Raw genomic sequence first — 21581 nt, forward strand, 5'->3', positions numbered from 1 at the left:
AGACACATTTCAAGGACTGAAAGAAAATATCCATATTTATTTTATAGTGGTTCTTTTCTTTTCTTTTTAGTTCACCTTTATTAAACCAGGTAGGCCAGTTGAGAACAAGTTCTCATTTACGACTGTGACCTGGCCAAGATAAAACAAAGAAGTGTGACAAAAACAACAAGAGTTAAACAAATGTACAGTTAAAAACACAAAAGAAAAGAAAAATATATGTACAGTGTGTGCCAATGTAGAAGAGTAGGGAGGTAGGCAATAAATAGGCCCTAGAAGCGAAAATAACTACAATTTAGCATTAATACTGGAGTGATAGATGTGCAAAAGAGCAAGAGGGTAAGTAATAGTATGGGGATGAGGTAGTAGGGTGTGCCGTTTACAGATTGGCTATGTACAGGTACAGTGATCGGTAAGCTGCTCAGACAGCTTAAGCTTCTTAAAGTTAGAAAGGACGATCTCCAGTTTCTGAGATTTTTGCAATTCGTTCCAGTAATTGGCAGCAGAGAGCTGGACGGAAAGGCGGCCAAGGTAAGTGCTGGCTTTGGGGATGACCAGTGCAATGTACCTGCTGGAGCGCGTGCTACAGGTGGGTGTTACTATGGTGGCCAGTGAACTGAGATAAGGCAGGGCTTTACCTATCAAAGACATAGATGACCTGGAGCCAGTGGGTTTGGCGACGGATAAGTAGTGAGGGCCAGCCAACGAGAGCATACAGGTCGCAGTGGTGGGTGGTATAAGGTGATAAAACTACACAACATACTTTGTATTACTTTCTTAGCTACAGTATACATATCTCCTTGGCATACTCCATTCATGCAGCAGCATACAATACATTTTTGGACTCACCTTGTGGTGCTGTACTCACTTGAACAGGAAGGTGGTGCGATGGTCCTTCGTGGGCAAATATTATCCACCACAGAAAGCACTGAGCTAGGCTGAAACACCTGCCTTTTGGAACTGCATTACTCAAGAAAACAAGAGACCATGTTTGTATGTGACTTTTTTAAACCCAATGATAATTACATATTTTACATTGTTTGCAAAATGATGTGACACGTATTAATGACAAAAATAACAAAAACCAGGCAAGCCCCCCCCAACAACAAAAAAAGTGGGGCTCAAGCCACACCTGCCCTGAATGGTGAGTTGCCACTGGTCATTAGGTGTGTTCTCCTCAAACCACAAGGAGCATATACCACCCAGTTTCCAGTCAATTCGCTAATGTTTCAGGTGGCTGACATGCAGTACTGTTAAATAATGGTGCAAACTGCAACTGAATCAACATTCCACACAAAGCAATGATATTTACTCAGGTATGGCCGGGTATTGAGGACCATGTATGTTGCATTGATCCGATCTGTAATAGACTATAGGAGTAGAGCGCATGGTTTGGCAGCCAGGACCTCATTGGAAAGGCTAGATGTCATACAGGGTCAAGGACTATGTAGTAGTTTCGCTATAACCTGTTACGGTGATATATACAGTGCCTTGCGAAAGTATTCGGCCCCCTTGAACTTTGCGACCTTTTGCTACATTTCAGGCTTCAAACATAAAGATATAAAACTGTATTTTTTTGTGAAGAATCAACAACAAGTGGGACACAATCATGAAGTGGAACAACATTTATTGGATATTTCAAACTTTTTTAACAAATCAAAAACTGAAAAATTGGGCGTGCAAAATTATTCAGCCCCCTTAAGTTAATACTTTGTAGCGCCACCTTTTGCTGTGATTACAGCTGTAAGTCGCTTGGGGTATGTCTCTATCAGTTTTGCACATCGAGAGACTGATTTTTTTTTTAAATGAAATGTGGCAAAAGATCGCAAAGTTCAAGGGGGCCGAATCCTTTCGCAAGGCACTGTAGGTCTAAAGGCCGAGTCAATAAGAAGACAAGGTGTCAGAATAAATTCAAACACATCTTTGTCACAAATCACAAAACCTGATCGCAACCTCTGTCCACTGAAGTCCACAAAGCATATTGCATGTACAGTAACATGACCTACAGCATGGTCAAGCTAAACTACTATTGATTACCACAAGTCACAAAGAAAACAGGAACTGCCTCCACTTTTCCACCACCATCTCAACATCAAATCACCTCTGCTTAGTCAAATACAGTAACAACTAAAGATACCAAAAATGATTTAGTCCAATCAATGTAAGCTAAATATGACGTGGCCAGGGGCACAACAAGGTATGAATTAATAGTTGGATCAGAATCTATGTTATAATCATTGGCCAGTACATAGAATCAAAACCACAAGTCCAAATCCCCATCTCCATCCAGATACATTCAGCATCTTGCGAATTTAAGGGAAATTATGAAACACAGAAAACAAAATAAATTAAATGTTTTTTTTTTATATTGGTCAATTTTTTGGGAGAAACCTGGCTTCCCTTGGCATCCATGAATACACTCCACTGACTACATGTGGAGACGGGGGATATAACATTGCAGATGAGACAGCAGCTGGCAATTATTGGGTGAATCTACAGGGACATGGGGCGTCTCATCCTGTGAAAGGCATGCTGGGAACATGAGCGAGGACAGAACACAATCTTTGGGTGGGTAATACCCATGCGAGGGAGATGGGACTGTCGGGAAGAGAATGTAGTCCAACAGTAGCTATTCTTGTAAACCCACCATGGCTTCTCCCCGCCTCTTGTAGTTGATCTAGAAGTGATTGAGAGACTACAGAAAGATGAGGACAGTGTTGATCCATCTGATTTGTTTAAGAAACATCAGCATTGTGGCCATTTACAGATGGTTCAAAAGATCTACGGACAGGACGTACTGGGCCAGCATTTGTAGTACAGGAATGTGGGGTGTCAGTCAGGAAACACATTACAGATCATCTGATGGTATATACAGCAGAGCTGATGGCCATACTGGCCTTGCAGCGGGTGGAGGAAGTCAAGCCAGACAGTAGTTATGTACTCTGATTCACGTGCAGTGTTGGAGTCTGCAGTCCTTTAGTACACGTAGCAGACAATACCGGCTTTGTGCCGTAATACAAACCCATGGTAGGGTTAGATGGATGGGTATACAGACAAGATTGACTTGGGTCCTAGCCCAAGTGTGTGTGTGAAGGGGAACAAGGCAGTTGATGTACTGGCTAAACAAGAACTTGATGTTTAGGTTTCAAATGAGCAAGGCAGAGGCAAAAAGCTTGATGGTGGTGGTGCAGAGATGGCAGGAGCAGTGGAATGGAGATACTAAGGGTAGACATGTATTCTAAGTACAGAGGAATGTCGGAAAGGGGAGGACGGCAGGAAGAGACAGAAGAGAGGGGACTATTTTTTACAAGATTAGGGGTGGGACACAGCCGGTTAAATAAGACTTTATGGGAAAGCATCCAACAGGAAAGTATGATTATTGCCTGGAAACAGAGACAGTGGAGCTTGTATTGACATAGGCAGTGTAGGCAGTATGAGTGGGGAAGAGGCTGAGATCCAGTATGAGGGAGAAGTGGATACAGGAAATTAGTTTAAAGAATATACTAAGTAGAACGTCATTATATACAGTCTACATTTTTTGTCGTGTTTTTTAAGAGAAATAGGCTGACAGGTAGAATTTTGTTTCTCCCAGTCTCTGGCCCACACTCCAGTACAGTAGGCGGCGGTAATGCACCATAAAGTTGGATGCCAACTGCCGATAAACCCCACCTGAAGAAGATGTCATAGGGACCGGCTGCAGAACTCGGACAAGTCAGGGGACATACGTAGACAAGTACGGTTGTCAGCACACTTTACAGCCTGGTAAGTTTGATTCCGTTGGCTACTTTACTTAAGATATAATGGTTCAGGTACATTTTATTTTAAAAACACTAAAATCGTGAAGGCCTAATTGTTCACTCAAGCAAATAATGTAATAATGTCTCTTCAAAAGGGGAAACTGTAAGGTTAGATTGAAAATAAAGTAGATGATGACTATGCGCAGAGATAGTATCCTCAAAACCCAAATATTCCGTAGCTGCACCACGGAAGCAAAGATTATCAACACGTTTTGTTTTGCTGATGCATTTTGTTTCGCCAGAGTGACTGGCGACATACTGCTATGTTAATACAGTGTTGCTGGCCTTTTACTCCACCCATTCCATTGGCCACAATGCAATTTTAAAAAAGTGAACCTTTTTTTTAACTAGGCAAGTCAGTTAAGAACAAATTCTTATTTACAGTGACGGCCTACACTATATGAATTACATAGTGGTTTATAAAGAACTTTGTGCCGATGTTCCCCAATTTCCCCTTTGTGCCCGATGTTCACAATCATTGTAAAGCCCTAGTTATGTTGTTTTTGTAACCTGTGTGAAATGGCTAGGTAGCTTGTCTTGCTCTCTAGTAGTGTTTCAAATCAGTGACCTCACTCCCCCAGACCTTGAAGTAGTTATTTCCTTTGCTCTGCAAGGACTGCAGCTTTTATGGAGCGATTGGAGAGGGGCGGAAGCAATGCTGGTTCACTGACGGTCATTTCTGAAGATTAAATAATGTGATGAGAGACTAATTTAAGGAATTAAACATCTGTCCAAGATTTTAAGGTCACACTATTACGTTAACGAAACTCTCATTTTAATATGGTGAAGCTATTCCTGCAAAGTTTTAATTGGACATTAATAGTCAAATCAGTGTAAAAACAGGTGAGCTGGTTCTACTCTTTTTGGCCATTTTCTGGTGCTTTGTGGTGGGAAACTGAGCTGGTCAAGAACAACATGTCAACCCTGCTACTCTATGTACGGTCAACCCTGCTACTCTATGTACGGTCAACCCTGCTACTTATTTGTCACCCCAAAAAATATTTAAGGGATTGGGAAAACTCTTTAAATTAGGTTGAACATGTGTGTTTTGACATGTTGAAATTCAGCTCAGTAAACTTTTTCCCACAAAGTTGCACTACTACCAAGGCACCTAATTGGTGGAGCTACCCCAGTATTGTGAGCATACCAATAGCTGTACCAAGTGGTCTTAGGTCTTAATTTTTTTACACTTTTTTTTGCAAAACAAAAAAGACCTTGCATATAAGCACCATGTAAATAGCAATTACAATGTAATATCTTTAGAATGAGTTATCAACATTGCAATGTTTTGAACTGTGTGCTTTTATTTTGAAGGTTTCCATACAAAAGTGATGTCATCATTTCTGCTGTTGTCAGAATAGTAGTTTAAACAGAATACTTACAGACAACGCAGCCGCAGACAGTTGTAGTTCCATCATGGCCGACAAAATGTTTTCCCTCATGAGTCTCGAAGACGAACTGAGCTGTAGCATCTGCCTATGTGCTTTCGACTGTCCGGTGACAATTCCATGTGGACACAACTTTTGCCAAGCGTGTCTCCTAGAAACATGGAAAGACAACTACAGCTGTCCACAATGCCGGACCCACTTCACCACCAAACCAGTGCTGAAGAAGAACACCGTCCTCAGCACTGTTGTGGAAACGTTCAAAATGAAGTCGAATAAAAGCGACCTCCCCAATGAGATGGGCGACTTAATCAAGTGGGATGCGGTCAAGATGGAGCCCAAAGAGGTGGTTATCTTGTGCGACACCTGTATGGAAGCCAAAGCATTCAAGACCTGCCTCACGTGTATGGCGTCGTTCTGCCTTGAGCACGTGAGGCCTCATCATGAGAACCCAGTGTTTGGCGCGCATCAGCTGAACGAGCCTCTGGGCGACCTGTGCGACCGTATCTGCCCCGACCACCACAAGCTGATGGAGTTCTACTGTGTCCAACATGGCCGCTGTATCTGTGGTGTCTGTCTGCAGCAGGTGCATAAAGGCTGTACCTTCTCCAACCCCGATGAACAACGGGCACTGCAAGAGGTAAGTTTACAATACATTTTAATACACCCCATCCACGGTCAGGCACACAGTGTTGTGCCAGCCCATTGCACCCATGTAGTGCATTACAATCTCTGTCTAGAGGTCTGAACCTTTTTATGAGGGAAGGGGAATAGACCAGAGCGTGTCGGTTCAATGGGAGCAAATTAAAATCATAGTGGGCAGACCAAGCAAGGAGGTGGGCAGAGCCAAGCACGAGCTAGTGAGATCCTATTGGCTCATTCTAGTATTTATTTCCGTTATGGAACGCCTACTCTGGTGTGTGTGTACACAATAACTCAATTCGCCCTTGTACTCCTTAACAACGCAGTTAAGAAACTGTGGCAAAAGTTAGTCTCCACTCTTACAGATTCTAGTTTTGTAAATGGATAAGTGAATGTTGGCCAAAATCTACCCCTGGGCTTCCTCTAATCACCATATTTGGTAGTGAGTGGAAACTAACCAGATGCTTCACATTTATACATCTGGTAAAATACCTAGCATACTGTTCTGTGGGGATACCTAGTAAGTTTCTTGCACAACTGAATGCGTTCAACCAAAATGTATCTTCCGCATTTAACCCAACCCATCTGAATCGGAGAGGTGAGGGGGGCTGCCTTAATCGATGTCCATGTCATCAGCACCCGGGGACCAGTTGTTAAGGGTTAACTGCCTTAATCGATGTCCATGTCATCAGCACCCGGGGACCAGTTGTTAAGGGTTAACTGCCTTGCTCAAGGGCAGAGTTTTCCACCTTTCCGGCTCGGGATTTAAACCACCTTTCGGGTTACTGTCCCAACGCTCTTAACCGCTAGGCTACAGGTGTAAGGTCGCAGGTTCAAGCCTCACTACTGATTGTTTACCCTATTTTGCTTACAGAAGTAATGTGATTGATCACTAATCCTAAAAGAGAACTAATTATCCCATCTTAAGAGTTAGAAATGTTTTGATTTATTTGGTTGAATATAATATTAATTTATGTCTCATTCAGTCTGATTTGAGGGGCAAGTTGTGTCTGCTGGATGGAAAGATTGACAAGAACCAGACAGTCATCTCTCAGATGAGTGACCAGCAGAGCAAGTTGAAGGTGAGCGATCACTTTTTAAACAAAGGACTCAAGAAATTGTCTTAACTACCGTATTCAGTATATAAAGCAGTTTGAAACCTTTGAGCACCTGGAAAAACTAAATATCAAATACCTACAGGAAGAGCAGTGAGATGCTATGAGAGATATCAATTTGAGAACTCCTTGTACTTTGTGTCCACCTCCTCCAGGACTCTGCAGCCAGCAGGAAGAGAGCGCTAGAGGATGACTACCGCCAAATCCGGGAGCTGCTGGACCGTGACGAGCGTGAGGCTCTGAACACTGTGGACCGTGAGCAGGAGAGCGGTCAGACCAAACTCCAGAACCTCATAAAGAAGTTCAACCAGAACATTGTGAAGCTTAGCGCAGCAAAAGATGGCGTCAACAGCCTGCTCAGTCGGACTCAGACCGTGGCTTTCCTACAGGTGAGTCCAGTGTAGCGAAGGTGGCTTCGGTGAACTGCCCTCACTCAGGTGATGAGCAACCTTACCTGAAATCAGAAGACTTGCGTCAGCTCCCGGCCTTAGCTCAGTGGGCTAACAGTCTTGAAATTCCGATAATGATTATAATGCATCTTATTGTTGGTGTTTTACCTTTCCTTTGGGACAGGCCTCAGTTGACATGCCGGCAGTGGTGGCCTTTGACCCCTATACCCCGAAGGTGAACCTGGACTCTAAGGCCGTGGCAGCCTGGCATGCCTACTCTGCAGTCCTGAGGGAGCATCTCACACATGTACTGAAACAGCCTGTAGAGGCCAGACTGCAGATACTCAAACCAGGTGTGTGTGTGTGTATACAAGTGTATAAAACATGCTTATGGGCGGCATTTGTATGATGCCTTGTGATATTTAATTCCAAAACTTTGCATGGACATGTTCGACAATGGTGATTTTTATATTGGAGAGCAATAAGGGATCAAACACTGAGTTCAATCAATCAATAATTCACAATCCAACATCTTATCCCTCAAATTGGTTACCAATCTGGTGGTTTGAGGTGTTTTTGTTCCAGATTACAAGCATTATACTTAGGTAATCTAAGTGAAATAATCACCAATTGCCGGCCTCCCCCCAGTACCCTGCCCTGAACTGGGCACTCACCCATTTTCCCATGTGTATCAAGAATGGTCCACCACCCAAAGGACATCCAGCCAACTTGAAACAACAACTGTGGGAAGCATCAGCGTCAACATGGGCCAGCATCCCTGTGGAACGCTTGACACCTTGTAGAGTGGGGATGGGCATGACATCAAATCTCACCATAGATTATTTTTTTTAAATACTGTGCTACAAAGTACCAGGCACATTTTTCTCCATGCCGGCAGGTAGCCTAGTGGTCAGAGCTTTGGACTTGTAACCTAAAGGTTGCAAGATCGAATCCTAGAGCTGACATGGTACAAATATGTCATTCTGCCTCTGAACAAGGCAGTTAACACACTGTTCCTAATAATTTGTTCTTAACTGACTTGCTTAGTTAAATAAAAAATAAAAATGCTCACTCTCCTGCCAATTCATACATATTCATTGATTTCATGGTGTGAATTGTTTGTCAATCTTTATGAAATCCCTGCTATATATCAATAGTAAATGTAGGCTAGTGTTAATCATTTGCCATTTCCCCATTAATCCAGACTGTTTGGTTATGGTAATTTCCGTTTATTCAATGTATTAATACGGCATAGCGTTCTCATTCTCGTAGTGTACAGGTTGTTTGGAGAACTCAAACTGTCTCACTTTTATCATACAATGTAACCAGCTACATTTCCTAATCTAATGTTTTGCTTCTAGTTAATCTAGCATTTTACCAGAGAGAAAAAAAAAGAGGCTACACATCAGAGCGCTGTCTGTTGATAGAATGTCAGTTCGTGAATTCTCATCCGAGTGGAGAAGTGCAACTGAAGCACAAAACTTGTCTGGTGCAGAGCAGAAGCCACAACCAGCTCCTTGACAAATCATATGCTAATCAAGCACAACGAAACTCGAAGTTGGACAAGCAGCAGAAACCTCGCATTATATATTTTGCCACTGCAAAGTGCAGCTGTGACTTCACCAGAGCCGAGCAGGTAAAAGCGTCTGCATGCTTCCCAACCGAAACACTTCGGTAGAGTTCGTGCATATTATTGACGTTTTTGGTGAGGTTTTTTCGGCTGTTCGGAGGCAAGCCGAAATTCGGAGCGAAGTCACGACCTTTCGCCTGTGATTGGTCAGCAATATTGATTCTAAAATAGTCTTTGTTATTCAACTCGTTCATGCACGTTAGTTTGATGTAAAATTGCACAACTAAAATCGTCGGCAAAGACGTCTTGAGTTATCGTCGATTTAATTCTGACTATTTTGAGGAAGTGTATACAAGCTGGGGCGTCCCAATAAGCAAACCGTACTATTGATGCATTGTTCTCGTTTTTCAAGCAAGGTATGCGGGAGTATGCGAGCACACTCGCTTGGTTAGAGTAGCCAAGTTTGGCTAGGCGCCAGCCGAACTGAAGCATGCTGACGCCTTAACAGAGCCCATAGTTTGAGTTAATGATTCTAAAATAGCAATCTAGGAATTAGAATGTGTCTAATGGTTATGATAAATTATTCATGGTTGCGCACTGTTTAACATATAGATAAATGCACACATTGTCCAGTGTGTTTTAATAATTATAATTTTTTCATTAGAGCCCTGAAATTATGCGAGTACTCTTAAAACAGTCAAACACCCATCCCTATTGTAGAGGCCATGCTCCGACGAATTGAGGCTGTTCTGAGGGTGAGTGCAACTCAATATTAGGAAAGTGTTCATGTTTTGTACACAGTGTATTCAGTTATAGTCCGGACTCTGACATCGCTCGTTTCTTAATTCATTTTTATTGTATTGTTAAAGTGCACTGCTGGAGCTAAGAAAACAAGCCTTTCCCTATACCCGCAATAACATATGCTAAATATGTGTAAATTACCAATAAATTGTGATTTCATCCCAACAGCTGAGAGATTTGCTCCTCTGCTGCCAAACTTCTATGAAATGGGTGAGTGCCATTATGCCCTCCTCTTTATAACTACATAACTCCTGTTGGCATACAGTAAGTTGTAACTTTTCAGAAACATATGGCTTTTGTATGGCTAAATTGTACAGCCATAATAATTAGTGAAATCAGTAATAGACTCGTTGTGGTGGTCACTCATAGCGTAATCACAACCGTGGGCACTGTATTTACGTTGATACAGTGTGACACTAAGTTTCATCTGGTCTGTGTTTCAGGAGGTATGCCACCACCAGGTCACCTGAGAATGCCTCGATCCCACAGCCCAGGAGCTCCCCTCAGGGCAAACCAGAAGAAGCCTCCACAAGATTCAAACCGAGAGAGAAGTAGGCTATTACAAGATGGGTCGTTGTGGCCTTGTAGCCTGATAAAGATTCCCTTTTTAGTGTGTCGAGGTACATTTTTACCAAGACACTACATTGAACCATTCGACAAACATATAGAATACGATACACCGACTGGGTTTTTCCGTTTCCTTATCAGACCAGACAAAAACAGGACAAATACAGCTTGTTCTTGTCAGTCAGAAACACCTGTGACATGAATGGTTCAAAAACAAGACTTACTGCCAATTCTACCACTATTTACACCTCTAAAGGGTCAACTATGACCCTCAGTCACGTTTTTGATCCTACACATCTCAACCATTTCTCCCTTTCAGAGTCGGACAAGAAACGAGATCACAAGGAATGGAAAGAACATAAGGCTGACAGTGAGAACTGATTTTTCAGTGTGTTTCTGTGTGTTTACTTCAATAACTGCCAAGCTCAGATAACAGGTGTGCTGTGCATTGCATGTTTCAAGTAACATCACAGTTTATGATCTAGTTTAACAGGCTTATGGCTATTCAGTCTGTTCTGCAAACCTTAGTTGGAGAGAGTGCTTAAAGGGATATTTCAACATTATCAAATAAGCCAATTTTGGCTAGATACTCCCATAGACTTCCAATCATTGCACTACTACTAGTTAGCAATCGCATCAGAAACTAACTTCAACTTCCTTCAAACTGCACACAGAGACACAAATGGTTTCAATGAGTTCATTGAACTCTGGGTAAGAAAATACATTTTTAAAAAGGGGCTTAATTGTCAAAAAGTCTATCCCTTTAACCTACAGTGCAACAAACCTGGGTTTATAAGCGCAGATATCGACCGCCGCTCGAGCATGTTTTTGGGGCAGGTCGAGGGTTCAAGGCCTGCTCTGTGCCTGTTTCATTACATTGATGTCAGAAGTGGTCGGACCTTGCATCCTCGACAATGCCATGTGCTTGGCCAGTGAGCACGTTCCTACAAGACGTAGAGTCGGAGGCTAGCACGAGGACGCGTTCTTTGAAAGGAGGAAGTAGTGCAACGACCCTGGGTTTATAAGCGCGGATATCGACTCTGCCGCTCGAGCATGCTTTTGGGGCACAGTCGATAGGGCGCTGGACTTCGGGCTAGAAGGTCGAGGGTTCGAGGCCTGCTCCCTGCCTGTTTCGTTACATTTAGGCAGCAGCTGACTCATACAATATTGTGTAAAAGAACTGCCTGCCATCATTGGATATGAAAATATTGTAAATTAATTACATTTACATTTAAGTCATTTAGCAGACGCTCTTATCCAGAGCGACTTACAAATTGGTGAATTCACCTTCTGACATCAGTGGAACAGCCACTTTACAATAGTGCATCTAATTCATTTAAGGGGGGGGGGGTGAGAAGGATTGCTTTATCCTATCCTAGGTATTCCTTGAAGAGGTGGGGTTTCAGGTGTCTCCGGAAGGTGGTGATTGACTCCGCTGTCCTGGCGTCGTGAGGGAGTTTGTTCCACCATTGGGGGGCCAGAGCAGCGAACAGTTTTGACTGGGCTGAGCGGGAACTGTACTTCCTCAGTGGTAGGGAGGCGAGCAGGCCAGAGGTGGATGAACGCAGTGCCCTTGTTTGGGTGTAGGGCCTGATCAGAGCCTGGAGGTACTGCGGTGCCGTTCCCCTCACAGCTCCGTAGGCAAGCACCATGGTCTTGGAGCGGATGCGAGCTTCAACTGGAAGCCAGTGGAGAGAGCGGAGGAGCGGGGTGACATGAGAGAACTTGGGAAGGTTGAACACCAGACGGGCTGCGGCGTTCTGGATGAGTTGTAGGGGTTTAATGGCACAGGCAGGGAGCCCAGCCAACAGCGAGTTGCAGTAATCCAGACGGGAGATGACAAGTGCCTGGATTAGGACCTGCGCCGCTTCCTGTGTGAGGCAGGGGCGTACTCTGCGGATGTTGTAGAGCATGAACCTACAGGAACGGGCCACCGCCTTGATGTTAGTTGAGAACGACAGGGTGTTGTCCAGGATCACGCCAAGGTTCTTAGCGCTCTGGGAGGAGGAAACAATGGAGTTGTCAACCGTGATGGCGAGATCATGGAACGGGCAGTCCTTCCCCGGGAGGAAGAGCAGCTCCGTCTTGCCGAGGTTCAGCTTGAGGTGGTGATCCGTCATCCACACTGATATGTCTGCCAGACATGCAGAGATGCGATTCGCCACCTGGTCATCAGAAGGGGGAAAGGAGAAGATTAATTGTGTGTCGTCTGCATAGCAATGATAGGAGAGACCATGTGAGGTTATGACAGAGCCAAGTGACTTGGTGTATAGCGAGAATAGGAGAGGGCCTAGAACAGAGCCCTGGGGGACACCAGTGGTGAGAGCGCGTGGCGAGGAGACAGATTCTCGCCACGCCACCTGGTAGGAGCGACCTGTCAGGTAGGACGCAATCCAAGCGTGGGCCGCACCGGAGATGCCCAACTCGGAGAGGGTGGAGAGGAGGATCTGATGGTTCACAGTGTCGAAGGCAGCTGATAGGTCTAGAAGGATGAGAGCAGAGGAGAGAGAGTTAGCTTTAGCAGTGCGGAGCGCCTCCGTGATACAGAGAAGAGCAGTCTCAGTTGAATGACTAGTCTTGAAACCTGACTGATTTGGATCAAGAAGGTCATTCTGAGAGGAGATAGTGGGAGAGCTGGCCAAGGACGGCACGTTCAAGAGTTTGAGAGAAAAGAAAGAAGGGATACTGGTCTGTAGTTGTTGACATCGGAGGGATCGAGTGTAGGTTTTTTCAGAAGGGGTGGGTGCAACTCTCGCTCTCTTGAAGACGGAAGGGACGTAGCCAGCGGTCAGGGATGAGTTGATGAGCGAGGTGAGGTAAGGGAGAAGGTCTCCGGAAATGGTCTGGAGAAGAGAGGAGGGGATAGGGTCAAGCGGGCAGGTTGTTGGGCGGCCGGCCGTCACAAGAAGCGAGATTTCATCTGGAGAGAGAGGGGAGAAAGAGGTCAGAGCACAGGGTAGGGCAGTGTGAGCAGAACCAGCGGTGTCGTTTGACTTAGCAAACGAGGATCGGATGTCGTCGACCTTCTTTTCAAAATGGTTGACGAAGTCATCTGCAGAGAGGGAGGAGGGGGGAGGGGGAGGAGGATTCAGGAGGGAGGAGAAGGTGGCAAAGAGCATCCTAGGGTTAGAGGCAGATGCTTGGAATTTAGAGTGGAAGAAAGTGGCTTTAGCAGCAGAGACAGAGGAGGAAAATGTAGAGAGGAGGGAGTGAAAGGATGCCAGGTCCGCAGGGAGGCGAGTTTTCCTCCATTTCCGCTCGGCTGCCCGGAGCACTGTTCTGTGAGCTCGCAATGAGTCGTCGAGCCACGGAGCGGGAGGGGAGGACCGAGCCGGCCTGGAGGATAGGGGACATAGAGAGTCAAAGGATGCAGAAAGGGAAGAGAGGAGGGTTGAGGAGGCAGAATCAGGAGATAGGTTGGAGAAGGTATGAGCAGAGGGAAGAGATGATAGGATGGAAGAGGAGAGAGTAGCGGGGGGAGAGAGAGCGAAGGTTGGGACGGCGCGATACCATCCGAGTAGGGGCAGTGTGGGAAGTGTTGGATGAGAGCGAGAGGGAAAAGGATACAAGGTAGTGGTCGGAGACTTGGAGGGGAGTTGCAATGAGGTTAGTGGAAGAACAGCATCTAGTAAAGATGAGGTCGGCGTATTGCCTGCCTTGTGAGTAGGGGGAAGGTGAGAGGGTGAGGTCAAAAGAGGAGAGGAGTGGAAAGAAGGAGGCAGAGAGGAATGAGTCAAAGGTAGACGTGGGGAGGTTAAAGTCGCCCAGGACTGTGAGAGGTGAGCCGTCCTCAGGAAAGGAGCTTATCAAGGCATCAAGCTCATTGATGAACTCTCCGAGGGAACCTGGAGGGCGATAAATGATAAGGATGTTAAGCTTGAAAGGGCTGGTAACTGTGACAGCATGGAATTCAAAGGAGGCGATAGACAGATGGGTAAGGGGAGAAAGAGAGAATGACCACTTGGGAGAGATGAGGATCCCGGTGCCACCACCCCGCTGACCAGAAGCTCTCGGGGTGTGCGAGAACACGTGGGCGGACGAAGAGAGAGCAGTAGGAGTAGCAGTGTTGTCTGTGGTGATCCATGTTTCCGTCAGTGCCAAGAAGTCGAGGGACTGGAGGGAGGCATAGGCTGAGATGAACTCTGCCTTGTTGGCCGCAGATCGGCAGTTCCAGAGGCTACCGGAGACCTGGAACTCCACGTGGGTCGTGCGCGCTGGGACCACCAGATTAGGGTGGCCGCAGCCACGCGGTGTGGAGCGTTTGTATGGTCTGTGCAGAGAGGAGAGAACAGGGATAGATAGACACATAGTTGACAGGCTACAGAAGAGGCTATGCTAATGCAAAGGAGATTGGAATGACAAGTGGACTACACTTATCGAATGTTCAGAACGTTAAGCTTACGTAGCAAGAATCTTATTGACTAAAATGATTGAAATGATACAGTACTGCTGGAGTAGGCTAGCTGGCAGTGGCTACGTTGTTGACACTACACTAATCAAGTCGTTCCGTCGAGTGTAATAGTTTCTACAGTGCTGCTATTCGGGGGCTAGCTGGCTAGCTAGCAGTGTTGATTACGTAACGTTACGTTAAAAGAACGACAATAGCTGGCTAGCTAACCTAGAAAATCGCTCCAGACTACACAATTGTCTTAGATACAAAGACGGCTATGTAGCTAGCTAGCTACGATCAAACAAATCAAACCGTTGTACTGTAATGAAGTGAAATGAAAATGTGATACTACCTGTGGAGCGAGGCGGAATGTTGACCGGGTTGTTGAAGTTCAATTCGGAAGACGTTGGCTAGCTGTTGGCTAGCTAGCTAGCAGTGACTCCTACGTTAAGGACGACAAAATAGCTGGCTAGCTAACCTCAGTAAATTAAGATAATCACTCTAAGTCTACACACTCTAAACTACACAATTACCTTGGATACGAAGACAGCAAAGACAACTATGTAGCTAGCTAACACTACACTAATCGAGTCGTTGAGTGTAATAGTTTCTACAGTGCTAGTGGACGTTAGCTAGCTGCTGTGCTAGTGGACGTTAGCTAGCTGCTGGGCAGAAAGCAGTGTAGACTACGTTAGGACGACGAAATACGATAATTACGCAATTATCTTTGATACAAAGATGGCTATGGACGATGTGGAAGTCAGTCAGACTTCTTTAACCAGTATCAGCGCAGGATCAGTACATTGTGTGTCTTCCATCAGAAAATTCCCAAAAGCCACCTAATGCTCCCAGAGAGTCCGCCACTCCTGTTCCACACACACCAAGGGACCACCCCAGAGGACAATCCGCAGAACCCAGAACCAGGAACAGGGAGGACCCAGGTAAATGTTGCTTAAAATTATATTCTCTGCTCATGCAGCCAAATACCATAAATGTGCCTCCAATGACAAATTTGAATGCAATTCTAGATACTTGTCACAACTGGGGGGTAATTCTAGCAAGATGGTTTAACATATTTAGGATTCCCTGAACATATCCAGTTTCTCTTAACCAGATGAGGGAGTCTGATGTCTTGGTTCCAGAATTGTACTAAGCGAATTGCAGATTGGTTGATCCGACAACTGGCGCGTGCACGCAACATTCAAAAAGGGCCTCATGTCGATGACCGAAATAAACTACAGCTATGGAGTCAAGACAGCCCAATATGTCACAAGTCCAGAACAAGAAACTATTGTAACATACAATGAATATGGTTATATATTTACCAAAATTGTAATAGAGGCGCGGTTGCAAATGCCAGAGAGGGTGCCTGGCAGATAATTGCAGACCGAGTAAATGCTTAAGTGAAGTGGCACAATTCCAATACCTTAATAGGCCTAGCTTACACACATGGGTGATTTAGTAATGATGCTTTCACTTCAGAGAGCACTGTCATTGCAACACTGGTGATATTCATGTCAAGGCTATGGCCTATGTCACAATTGCAATGGTAGGCACATTCCATAGCCTATGTAGGATGAATAATAATTTGAGTGCTTTTCATGACAACCGTGTGTTTGTTCCAAGTCGTAACGCCAATGATGTTTGCAAAATCTGCGCTGTTTTAATTAGGCTATTTATCATGTTGCTTAGGTTTATTCATTTGAGATTAGCAAAGCGTCGCAGCCTACTGTATCTGCAATTCTGTAAAAGACCTCCTTGATTATACAGCTTGATGGGCAGGGAATGCAACAAAAACACACACACAAAAAAAAGAATCTCTAATGCAAGGCAGACTCTTCTTACGGCTCTACGCACAGTCGCCTTGCTCTACGCACAGTTGCCTTGCTCTACGCACAGTCGCCTTGCCAAATCGTTTGTACAGGAAACTTCCAGTGGCCAGTAATGCAGAGTTTGTAGGCCGATAGCAGTAAAGGCAAAACCACGATGGAGCGGCAGAGTCGATACATTGGCTATGTACAGGTTGAGTAAGTTTTATTTATTTTATTTTTTATTTATCCGTTATTTTACCGGGTAAGTTGACTGAGAACACGTTCTCATTTGCAGCAACGACCTGGGGAATAGTTACAGGGGAGAGGAGGGGGGTGAATGAGCCAATTGTAAATTGAGGATTATTAGTTGACCGTGATGGTTTGAGGGCCAGATTGGGAATTTAGCCAGAACACCGAGGTTAACACCCCTACTCTTACGATAAGTGCCATGGGATCTTTAATGACCTCAGAGAGTCAGGACGTTTAACGTCCCATCCGAAAGACTGCACCCTACACAGGGCAGTGTACCTAATCACATTTTTTTAGACCACAGGAAAGTGTGCCTCCGACTGGCCCTCCAACACCACTTCCAGCAGCAGCAGCTGGTCTCCCATCCAGGGACTGACCAGGACCAACCCTGCTTAGCTTCAGAAGCAAGCCAGCAGTGGTATGCAGGGTGGTATGCTGCTGGCAAAAGTTGGCCAGATATGAATGATTGTGCGGAGAAATGATAACGTTCCAAAAGAGAATCTTCTGAATGATTTAAAAGATAGTTGAGGTCCAATCATTTGTTCCCTTTGTAATGCACGGCAAACAATGAAGGCTCTGATGTCAATTGGATTTTCCGCAAAGGGACCGGCCATAGCCGACGAACAACAATCTTATTGGCTGAGAAACCCCGTCTTTATTCACCAGGACAGGCTAAGATCAAGTTAACCTCTTAGGTAGCAGGTTTGCTTCCGAGCATTCGTTACTATGGTTGATCAGGCTATAGGTCGAGCGCTCTTTCTGGAACTGGAAATGTGCTCAAATTCTAGTTTGACAGATCTCGCCAACTCACTAATCTGGCTTTCTGGAATACCCCTCTGGTAAGTCACCTATGCGCTTTACTAAACTAATGGTATTTTTCTTACAGGACAAGCAAGTGTTCCCCCAAGTATCACGTCTGCAGCAAAACGAAATGACCTTCTACGATGTAAGTTCACAGGTGTTACAAAACCACGTAGCAAACCGACTCTGGCTCGATCTAGAAGATACTGACCCTACCGTTACACTTGTTTGCACTGGGGGTCAGAACTCAATCGGGGTTACGTTAAGACACCGTGGAGCCGGCGTGAGATATGGGACGGAAAACATACCTAGATGCAGGAATGGGATATGCCACTGTGCTCCAAATTGTACTTTTTATCCACACTGCTCCATCGGAATCTTCTGGCAAGTTGCAAGTCTGTAACCTCTGAGTGTGTGTTCAACATAAGTCAACAGGGTGTTGTAAGTGTCTCTAGGGGACACGGCTCATGTTGGTTATTGATGTTCATATGATGACAAGTATAACAATATACAAAAAGACATGCCAAACAAAAGAGATTCAAACACTCAGCAGGAAATCCCCATTGGCTTGGGATGCTGCTCTTGATCAGCATCTAAGATTGTTACAGTAATTGCCACTCAATCACTCACACCTGTGAACAATTACTCAACCCTTAACCCTGCTGGTAGTCCTAGCACCTGGCCTGGCAGCTGCTGCCAGCAGTGGACAGATGTCTGTAGTGGAAATAGACTGTCTGTGGTCTAACCACTTATCTACCTATATTCCTAACACTAGTTTGAAAACAAGTACAGCATTTTGAAGGAACTTTTAGAAAAATGTGTGCATGGGTGTTTGTGAGAGAATCTTACCTCCTGTCTCTCCCTCACCAGATGGCACCGTTCTCACCCTTGACCCCAAAACGGCCCACAAGCGCATCTCCCTGACAGAGAACATGACCATGGCCTCTGTGTCAGACGAGCCCACCCCTTACCCCGATGGCCCCGCCCGCTTCTCCGTCTGCAGCCAGGTGCTCACTTCCAAGGGCTTCTCCCGCGGCCGCCACTACTGGGAGGTCAAGATGAGCAGCAACAACTTCACCGGCATCGGCCTGGCCTACAACAGCATCGACCGGAAGGGTCCGGCTAGCCGGCTGGGGCGTAACGCCCAGTCCTGGTGCGTGGAGTGGTTCAACGTCAAGCTGTCGGCCTGGCACGCCAGCAGTGAGACTGTACTGCAGAACCCGAATCCGATCCGCGTCGGCGTGCTTTTGGATTGTGAGGAGGGAACGGCCACTTTCTATAACGTTCAGGACCGGGCATACCCTTTCCATACGTTTGTGTTCCAGTTCGCGGAGGCAGTGTACCCGGCATTCTGGCTCTTCTCCAGCGGCTCGTCTGTTAGCCTGTGCAAGCTGCAGTCTTAAGAAGTTAACACAACACACACACAGATTGTTCTCCATTACAAATAATTATAATGTAGAGTATCTGGGTCAATAAATGACTTAATCATACTGATATTGGGAAGTTATATTGGAAATGTACCCTAAAGGTTATTATTTGGTTGTAGTCACTGGCTTTAGTAATAATGTAGGTAATACTTTTGGACTTTGGTCTCTTGTAACTACAGCAACCTCCTAAACAGGCAGCATTTCTTCATCAGTATCTAATGAAAACTAAGCACTTCCATACAGGTAAAGAAACATTTTTTTTTAACCTTTATTTAACCAGGCAAGTCAGTTAAGAACAAATTCTTATTTTCAATGACGGCCTAGGAACAGTGGGTTAACTGCCTGTTCAGGGGCAGAACGACAGATTTGTACCTTGTCAGCTCGGGGGTTTGAACTTGCAACCTTCCGGTTACTAGTCCAACGCTCTAACCACTAGGCTACCCTGCCGCATGACAAATTACTATACATGTTTTGATCAGCCAGTTTATTTACAGATACATTTAAGTGGTCTGTGGGTAGCTGTTTACAGCCTGTATTATCAGAGCTTATGATCGCTTGGTGTGGGTCTTGGTAGTACACAGTAATCACATGTAAAATACACAAAAGCACATGAATAAACATGTCTAACATGTATGTTATCTACTGTATATGAACAGTACCACACCGTTCAGGAGGTCATGTACTTTTTGCTGGTGTCAGGCATTCCGCATTAGGGAATGTCATGTTCAATAACACCACTGGATATAGAAGCAATGAATAGAGCAGAAAAGCATCCACAATATGCTTGATACCCCCAAAGGAAAAGTGGGTATCAGTTCACTGTTTTCTGGATCTAATACATTTTCGCTACAGTGTTTCACACAGAGCCTGTAAGTGAAGGGGGTTTCCACATGGTGCAGTGTGCTGAAAGCACTTCCTGACACTGCTACTACAGGCTTGATAGAACCTAGCCTGGTTGCCAGATCGGCATTTGGTTGAGAATTACAATGAACAAGGCAGAGGATTTGGTTGATCTGGTAACCAGGCTAGATAGACCCAGCCTGGCACATAAGAACAAGCAGAGGTCATTTAGACCCTGTCAACAGAAGTATTTCCAAATCTGGGTTTTGTAAATAGTTATGACTTAGGGCTGGTGTTTTGCCTGTCCATGTGACCAGACAAAGGAAAAACTCTGGGTCCAAGTTATAGCTAATGTAGCTATAGCCCATACCTAGGGCCTTCTCATGTAGAAGGGTACATACGTCTGTTGGTGTTAGTTTGGACATCGGTGTATGTGGGTGTCACATTGTCTGTGATGTGACTGCATGCTTCTCATAATGTCTGTATTGTTGATTGGATCTTTTCCATTTATGGATATATAGCCATCGCTACGAGCGGAGAGCAAGTTGAGAATAGCACGTGATAGTTTAATTTTACTTTGCAAAGCCCAATGCCAAGCCCAATGCCAAATTAACAGTTGGTGTAATTGATTCTGTTTGTGTATATTACTTCAAACTGCTCAGGAGTAGACTTATTGCAAGTGCACGGGACAGAAAAGTACTGATATTGCTTTCATGTTATATACTTGCAAAACTAACAATGAAATAATATGTATGTACAATATACATGTACAATATGTACAATGAAATTCAAAATTCATAATACATATGAAAATATTTATTATGGGTGTTTTCAAATTCTAATTTACATTGCTCATTACATTCAGTGAAATTTTCCATTTCAACATCTTCAGTAGCAAATTCAGTAAAGCCAATTATTTTCATATTTGTCTCTTTCATGTTTGTCTCAGGTTTTTAATTGCTATTAAGTGATTGTTTGCTTACAATAGTCTTATTTTATCCATCTCTCTGTCCATCTTTTCTTTTTAAATGGCCAGGAAGAAGATGGTACATTTCGTACCATAAGATGGAGACAAAATGGAGTCGTATGCGTTCCATTCCATCAATAAAGTGCTGTTATGACGAACTGGTTTCTTTGACACTTTCCACAGCAATCTTGTGCATTTATGTACAGTGATTTGACTGAAAAAACTAAATGTGTAGCTAAATATATTTCCAAATATACTGTTCCTCATGGTACACTGTAAATTTCACTCAAAACCTTACAGGAAAATGCATCAGCAATAGACTATCACACGGTCTCCTTCCATTGTTAAGTGTAGACATAATGACGTGTACATAAACTACCAAGACTAAGATGATCCATTACAATTCAATATCTGAAGACAATCGAGTTGAGAACAATCGGTGGCATACAGTACATGCTCTCCTCCAGCAATGCAGTTCCATTTCTATAAAACCTTACAGCCAATAGAGTACCACAGTATGAGTCATAATACCCATAAAACCTAGCGGTCAAATCGCATGGGGGATTTTTAGAAACACTTAAAATAAAGGTTGTGTTTTGTGTAGGCTTACCCTGGCGTGATGTTCTGATAACCATGTAAATCTCTAGGAAAAAGTGACCTTTATAAATATATTCCCCCCCCAAAATGAAATGTTAATTAGCTGTTAATGTGGCTATCATAAAGAACTACAAATGCCATGATCTGGACGAGACTGTCGAATTGAAGGAAAGGTAAGAATCTCTGAATTTATTTATCTAATGTTAAATGGAGTAATGAGTAAATTGGCAGAGTAT

The 21581-nt window shown here is 44.4% G+C and overlaps 1 protein-coding gene across 3 annotated transcripts; it reads left to right on the top strand.

Moving 5' to 3' along the window:
- Nucleotides 1-3665: 3665 nt before the first annotated feature.
- Nucleotides 3666-20371, top strand: LOC135539273 (E3 ubiquitin/ISG15 ligase TRIM25-like). Of its 3 annotated transcripts, none has more exons than XM_064965108.1 (11): nucleotides 3666-3759; nucleotides 5109-5819; nucleotides 6808-6903; nucleotides 7092-7325; nucleotides 7510-7678; nucleotides 9865-9906; nucleotides 10140-10247; nucleotides 10583-10633; nucleotides 15475-15594; nucleotides 17600-17659; nucleotides 18385-20371. In XM_064965108.1, exons 2-11 carry the CDS (start codon nucleotides 5211-5213, stop codon nucleotides 18915-18917), a joined length of 2022 nt encoding a protein of 673 aa, XP_064821180.1. In that variant the 5' UTR covers nucleotides 3666-3759; nucleotides 5109-5210; the 3' UTR covers nucleotides 18918-20371. The 3 variants fall into 3 exon arrangements, with proteins under 3 accessions (XP_064821180.1, XP_064821184.1, XP_064821189.1); XM_064965112.1 differs by having other exon boundaries at nucleotides 10143-10247; XM_064965117.1 differs by lacking the exon at nucleotides 10583-10633.
- The last annotated feature ends 1210 nt before the right edge of the window (nucleotides 20372-21581 follow it).

This window comes from Oncorhynchus masou, chromosome 5, assembly GCF_036934945.1.
Source record: "Oncorhynchus masou masou isolate Uvic2021 chromosome 5, UVic_Omas_1.1, whole genome shotgun sequence".
NCBI classification, from domain to species: Eukaryota; Metazoa; Chordata; class Actinopteri; order Salmoniformes; family Salmonidae; genus Oncorhynchus; species Oncorhynchus masou.

Excerpts from the sequence above, each read along its gene's own strand:
- LOC135539273 (XM_064965108.1), top strand. The coding sequence starts at position 5,211 with ATGGCCGACAAAATGTTTTCCCTCATGAGTCTCGAAGACGAACTGAGC. Across the intron at positions 6,904-7,091 it reads ACCAGCAGAGCAAGTTGAAG|GACTCTGCAGCCAGCAGGAA; the intron begins GTGAGCGATCAC and ends CACCTCCTCCAG. Across the intron at positions 10,248-10,582 it reads AGATTCAAACCGAGAGAGAA|AGTCGGACAAGAAACGAGAT; the intron begins GTAGGCTATTAC and ends TCTCCCTTTCAG.